At 41.4% G+C, this 6,470-nt stretch overlaps 1 protein-coding gene across 1 annotated transcript; it reads right to left on the bottom strand.

Annotated features, from left to right (window-relative positions):
• Positions 1-278: 278 nt before the first annotated feature.
• LOC147898165 (cyclin-U2-1-like) lies at positions 279-1,949 on the bottom strand. Its single transcript, XM_087379085.1, has 2 exons — positions 1,213-1,949; positions 279-931 (listed from the first exon to the last, which is right to left on the bottom strand). Exons 1-2 carry the CDS (start codon positions 1,632-1,634, stop codon positions 649-651), a joined length of 705 nt encoding a protein of 234 aa, XP_087235211.1. The 5' UTR covers positions 1,635-1,949; the 3' UTR covers positions 279-648.
• Between the last annotated feature and the right edge of the window lie 4,521 nt (positions 1,950-6,470).

Genomic DNA, 6,470 nt, shown 5'->3' with positions numbered 1-6,470 from the left:
CCCCAAAACCTCCATGTCCATTGGACGGTCTTAGCCTTTAGATGAGTGGAGGAAGTGGAGAAACGTGAGAAGGGGGCAAGGTAAATGCATCACCACAATTGAGTGAGGGGTACTTTGTGGGCACCTCCCTCAAACCCTTTTCCCGACATTAACAAATTGAGTGAGGGGTACTTCGTGGGCAACCCCCTCAAACCCTTTTCCTACCATTAAATAATAGGGTGGATGACTTCAAACCCACATAAATAAGAAAAGATCTTGCATTTGAAATAATAGGGAGATGACTTCGAAAACAAATAAATAAGCAAAGATATTGCATTTAATACATATGGTATGATGCCTTCTCTACTTGCTTGGAAAATGGAGAAGCGATCCATGTGATCTAGGGGTGTATAGACAGAGGAAGAAGGGTACAATTGCTCTTCTTTCTAGAATTGCCAAAATCTAGTTTCTATGGTTCTCTACAAAAGGAGGGAGAGAGAGAGAGAGAGAGATATGGCATAATGGATAGAGCTAGGGCAATAAGCTCTCTCAATGGAGATGTGTAAAAGAAGGGGGAAATCTAATTTGTGTTAAGTCAAAAAATCACCATTGATTGTGAACTTAATATCAGAACTTAAATGGGTTTGTAATATGTATGCTCAAACTAGTTCACAAACCACCGTAGCATCTCACAGCCAACACCCTTTGCCGTTCTGGTTTCTGTTGGGTGTTGGAATCTCCATCCAAGGCACAAATGGAGCTTAGAGTCTTTTCAATCTGATATCCTCCCCCGAATGCTACCTCCCTTTCCAGATGACAACAGTAGCTTTCGAACACACTGACCGTCACTTGCAGACGGAAGTCCAACAGGAACAGGAAATCCCATTCCAGTTTGTTCATCTCCTGAGTGGTGATGCCACCGATTTTGGCGTAGTACGCGTTGTCGTAATACCTACAAGAGTCAAGGAGCAGAGAATCTTCAGTTGCGAGATCACAGTCTTAAACCAAACGAAAGTGAAATGCTCTCGAGTTCTGGAATCAAACCACCCAGAAAATAGTTCCACATTCAAGCAAATGATTCTGCAACACGGAAGCTTTATTTCGATGATAACAATTGCGTGAAGCTTTGCACTAATTCTTTCGATGTTGCTCCCACACATTTCAGCTTACTATTTTTACAATCCGCATCCATTCAGCTCTTAAACAAGCGTTTGATGAAGAACAGAATCTTACGTGTCATCGAGAAATTTTGCAGCCACCAATACACTCGTAATGAGAATCCTATGCACATTCAAGGACGTTATCCGTAGCCCGGGTTCCTGCTGGATCATCCGATCAATGTACGCGTACGCCACAACAAAGCACGAAGGGCTGCAATTGGCATACTTGAATATCCGCTCCAGGTACTGCTCAATGCTCACCGTGGGCGTACGGATGCCGTAGAAGGCCCCCAGCCTCTTGGAGGAGAAGGAATGGCCTCCGTCAGAGGCTGCAAGGCGTTGGTAGCGGGCGACGACGCGCTCGAGGAGGGAAGAAAGGACGGAAAGAACAGAGGGGCATGGGCGACAGGAGGAGGGTTGGAGGGCGGAATCGGAGTAGAGGTCCGATCGAATGGTGCGGGGGGAGACGTCACGCATGGAGGAATGGAGACCCATGGCAGGGGAGCTTGGGGAGCTAAGGAGGAGACGGGGGTGCAGGCAATGGCGGAAAACTGAGCTTGGGCATGAACCGGAAGCTGAAGAAGAAAAGAAGATTGGAGGGAAACCAACGCGATTTGTGAGAGAACTGAGCTTCAAACTCTGGCTATGGCGGACGGGAGAAACGATGAACAACAATGCGATAGAGCAGCGAAGAACTCTGGCTATGGAGGAAGGCTAAGCTCTGGATATGGAGGCTGAGAATGATGGGCAGAGGACTGTATGAAGTAAGCTCTGGCTATGGCGTAAAACTGAGCTCTGGCTATGGTGTATCACTGAAAAATGTATATATATAAGTAAGCCCCGGGGAAGAAGAAGACAAGAGCGTCCACTTACGTGGCCATTTTAATTACAGTGGCGCCTCCCTCCGTGGCTCTTGCGTGGCACTACTCCTCCTGGGTCCCATTTCTGGTAGAATGCCCTTTTCCGTGCCCCTAGAAAACACCATTTTAACCTTTATTAGCGCTGCCACATTAATCAAACCTGGTGCCCTTTGTTTTAAACCTAAATGCAATGTTTTTGAACGTGCATCAATTATCAGAAACACAATCACCTCTTAAACGCCCGCCTTCCCTGAGGCTTTTTTAATGCAAGTACTAGGGCCCCTTCTCGTCGGCTCAATGACAGCTCCATTCATGCGTGCACCCCTCCGACACCCCAACTAACATCAAATACTCTCCCTCTCCCTGTGGCCACACACACTACACAACAAGGAAAGGTGTCAGGATTTACAACAATATCTTCAATCAGTTGTTGCCCTTTAGATTCCTCAAGGTCCGTATTACTTTCCCATGCCCCTCGTGTGGCATTGAAAAGACACCACACCATGACTCGTCAAATCTCACAACTCTATTCTTTCTAGTTCCCCTCGTGTGCCTTTGAATCGGTATCCTTAGAAAGTCACACCACCCTTCCACCTACATGGACACAACACTCCTTTTTAGCCTTACTTTTTCCTCCCAACGTAAATCTAGGTATCACATTCTCTCTCTCTCTCTCTCTCTCTCTCTCTCTCTCTCTCCCACCATAAAGATGTTTTTCTAAAAGAAAGAAATACTTTGTTGTATCTTTCTAGAAAGTTTAAAAATCTAGATATGTACATCCCATTTATCATCAAAAGATAATAAAGTATATCCTCCTTTTTAAAAATTTGGCCATAAAGGTGTGGACCACCAACAAAAGTCATACAACAATTTCAACATTTGTTATTTCCACCCAAAAAAAACATTTGTTATTTCATTAGAATTTAGCATGCAATACTAGCATTCATCAAGTTCTAAATACGATTCATGCAATTAATGTAATTTAGACTATTTAAAGGAGCATTGGATGCTTGTCCATTAGTAAGCACTCTCTCAAACCATTACTCTATGATCATTATGTAGTAAGCAATGGTTTGTTGTCAATCAAGGATAAGGCTTAATATGTTGAACTTGTACATACAACATCAATGCCACAAGAGAAAATGCTTTGTACAAAAACCTTTCCAAAACTTATGGAGGATAGAATATGTGTGTGTACACATGTGCATTTGTGTGCGTGTGTGTGTGTGCGCGCATGTGCGTGTACGTGTGTGTGTGCATGTGCGTACGTGCATGCGTGTGTGCACGTGCATGTGCGTGCATGTGTGTGTGTGTGCATGCATGCGTGCGTGTGTGCATGTGTGTGTGTGTGTGTCTCTGTGTATGTGCATGTGTGTGTGTGTGCGTGCGTGCATGTGCATGTGTGTGCGTGTGCGTGCATGTGTGCATACATGCGTGCGTGCATGTGTGTGTGGTGTGCGTGCACACGCGTGGGTTAGAAACCATCGGTTGTCCTCGACTTACCCTCTCCTACTTATGCAATTCTTAGGCATTCTTTGCATGCATCCCTATATATGATGCTCATCATGTAGGTGACATTTCCCTGGATGTTTTGGAAGTGTTTTCCCACTGCTTCTAGCTACCACGCTTGGTGTTGGCGATTGTAAATTGCCATAGTTAAATGAATCAATGTCTCACAAAAAAGTATGTGTGTGTGCGTGTGCGCGTGTGGTGCATGTGCCTACCCACATGCACACACCGATGCACCTCAACATTTAAAATATTACAAAATCCAACCTTGAAACTATTTCCATTCTTTAATTAGACCCTTAGATGTATTGCCCTATCACATTTCCTCATGTCCTTTCATGCCTTCACTTCACACTGTTACCAACAAACACTTGGCCCACCCCATCTTCCTCCTCCCCACTCTCCCTCCCTAATCCATGCATTCCACTCCCACAACCAATCAAGAAAAATATACATTAACACCTTCAACACCTGTACATCACAATGACAAATGGATTCTCACAATTTTCATTTGCACTCTGTGGGATTATATGCTTTACCTATAGAGAAGACATATTGTGTGACATCCTAGTTTGAGATAGATAATCCCTAGCATCAAAGTAGATGGCCTTCATCATGATGATTGGAAATGTATGCATTAAAAAGGTAAGAGAGGTGAAAAGTTACATCTTTGAGATAGTAATCTATTTTGAAGGTTCAAAAGAATGCTTTTTCCCAATACTTTTGTGGTAGATGGATAGAGAGAGAGAGAGAGAGAGAGAGAGAGAGAGAGAGAGAGAGAGAGAGAGAGAGAGAGAGAGAGAGATTGCACTATGTTGGAATACACGTTTTGCCTACATAGAAGTCATATTGTGTGACATTCAACTTTGAGCTAAATAAATCCTAGAATCAATGTAGATGGTCTTCATCATGTTGATTGGAAATGTATGCATTGAAAAGGTAATTTGAGGTGAAGAGTTACATCTTTGAGATAGTAATCTATGTTGAAGGCTAGGAACAATGCTTTTTCCCAATACTTTTGCATCAGATGGGGAGAGAGAGAGAAAGAGAGAGAGAGAGAGAGAGAGAGAGAGAGAGAGAGAGAGAGAGAGAGAGAGAGAGAGAGAGACTTAAGATGGTTATACCATGAAGAGATTTCCTTAAGATGGTAATACCATGAAGAGAGATCTCCTTAAGACAGTAATACCATGAAGAGATTTCCTTAAGATGGTAATACCATGAAGAGAGATTTCCTTAAGATGGTAATACCATGACGGATAGGGAGAGAGAGAGAGAGAGAGAGAGAGAGAGAGAGATTTCCTTAAGATGGTAATACCATGAGGTCATTGTTTGTGACATCCAGGTTTTAGGCGAGAGAGAGAGAGAGAGAGAGAGAGAGAGAGAGAGAGAGAGAGAGAGAGAGAGATTTCCTTAACTAGATGGTAATACCATGAAGTCATAGTTTGTGACATCCAGGTTTTTGGCTAAATAATTCTTGGTCTTCATCACGTTGATTGGGAATGTCTGCATTGAAAAGGTAAGAGAGGTGAAGAGTTACATCTTGAGATAGTAATCTAGATATTGAGGGGTAGCAACAATTCTTTTTTCCAATACTTTTGCAGTAGATGGAGAGAGAGAGAAAGAGAGAGAGAGATTTCCTTAAGATGGTAATACCATGAAGGGTAGCAATGAGGACACCACCTTGTTTTGTTTATGGAAAGTGGGCCTTAAAAATATGTGGCCTAATTTACTCACTATTTGTGGGATTGTCATTGTTCATCTTATTAACAATAATCAATCAAGGAACTTGAAGTTCAATAGAGGGTTCCAATTGCTATATGTTGCTCATTCAAAAGCATCAAGTGCTTATACGGGGATTGTTCATTATGACATTTTAGAGAGTGATCGGTTGTCCATATTCTAGCTACACAATACAAAGGAAAGCACCAATTAAGTAGAAAAATCATTGCAATATGTAGCACTGCTTATGAAATGAGGGACACGTTGAAGACATTGTCATGTAAAAAGGTGAATGAAGGGAAGGCAAAATGACTTTGTATTATAGCAATTTATGGGTTATAGAGAAAACATCAAAGATCATAAAAAGAGTCAAAATCTGTGACAAATAGGGCAATACATTTAGCTTGCTCAAAGTCATGAAATTTTAGACAACATCAATAGACATGGTTCCTTTTCTTTCCTCACTGGCCTCAATGATTCTATTGCTTTGAAGCTACAAAATTTTGTTGCACAAAGAATGGGTTCCACAATATATACTAATCGAACATCTTGGTTGGGGACAATTGTAGCATTTGTTCCCTTACATTCTTTGTTTGCATTGGATACTTTAACAAGAGATTTCAATGGTACTTTTGTATCTAGCGGGAAAATTTCCTATTGGGTAGAGGTGTGTTTTATTTCTTGGAGGTTCTTTATATCAACTTTGCACTTGGGGGGGTCACTCATAAATATGTAAGCATAACACATAGGTTCAACAGAAGGTATTTTTTAAACACATTTTTAACATAGAGAAGGGTATCATATAAAGGGGATATTTACAGATTGAATAGAAAAAGGGTAAGTTTTATTCATGATAATTTACAAATAAGGGGTTTTACAAATAGGCTTTGAATGCACGTGATATATAGGGTTTGTACATAGTGAACCCCCCCTACCCCCTCCCCTCCTGTGAGATTTTGCATTGTACGAATTCTTAAACCTTTTATTGTTACTGATACATATCATGTTTTCTTCATTGAGAGATACCTCACTTCAAATTTTTTTCTTGCTAAAGTGCACACATAGCTCACATACTTTGCACATATAGTAATAGGGAAGAGAAGACATTAGCTAGTTGGCTATACGAGACATACATTCTTCTCTCATATAAGAAAGAAGAACATGATACAATATTTACTAAATGCTGATAAGGGTTATAGTAAGTCCTTAAGAACTATTTACACTTGCCATTAGATCTCTTGTA

Source organism: Dipteris shenzhenensis, chromosome 9, assembly GCF_047967505.1.
Source record: "Dipteris shenzhenensis isolate YYH24624 ecotype China chromosome 9, Dip_SZ_1.0, whole genome shotgun sequence".
Lineage (NCBI taxonomy): Eukaryota > Viridiplantae > Streptophyta > Polypodiopsida > Gleicheniales > Dipteridaceae > Dipteris > Dipteris shenzhenensis.
Note: the sequence above shows the minus strand (reverse complement) of the source record. Positions and strands in the feature narration are given on the sequence as shown.

Excerpts from the sequence above, each read along its gene's own strand:
- LOC147898165 (XM_087379085.1), bottom strand. The coding sequence starts at position 1,634 with ATGGGTCTCCATTCCTCCATGCGTGACGTCTCCCCCCGCACCATTCGA. Across the intron at positions 932-1,212 it reads GCAAAATTTCTCGATGACAC|GTATTACGACAACGCGTACT; the intron begins GTAAGATTCTGT and ends TGACTCTTGTAG.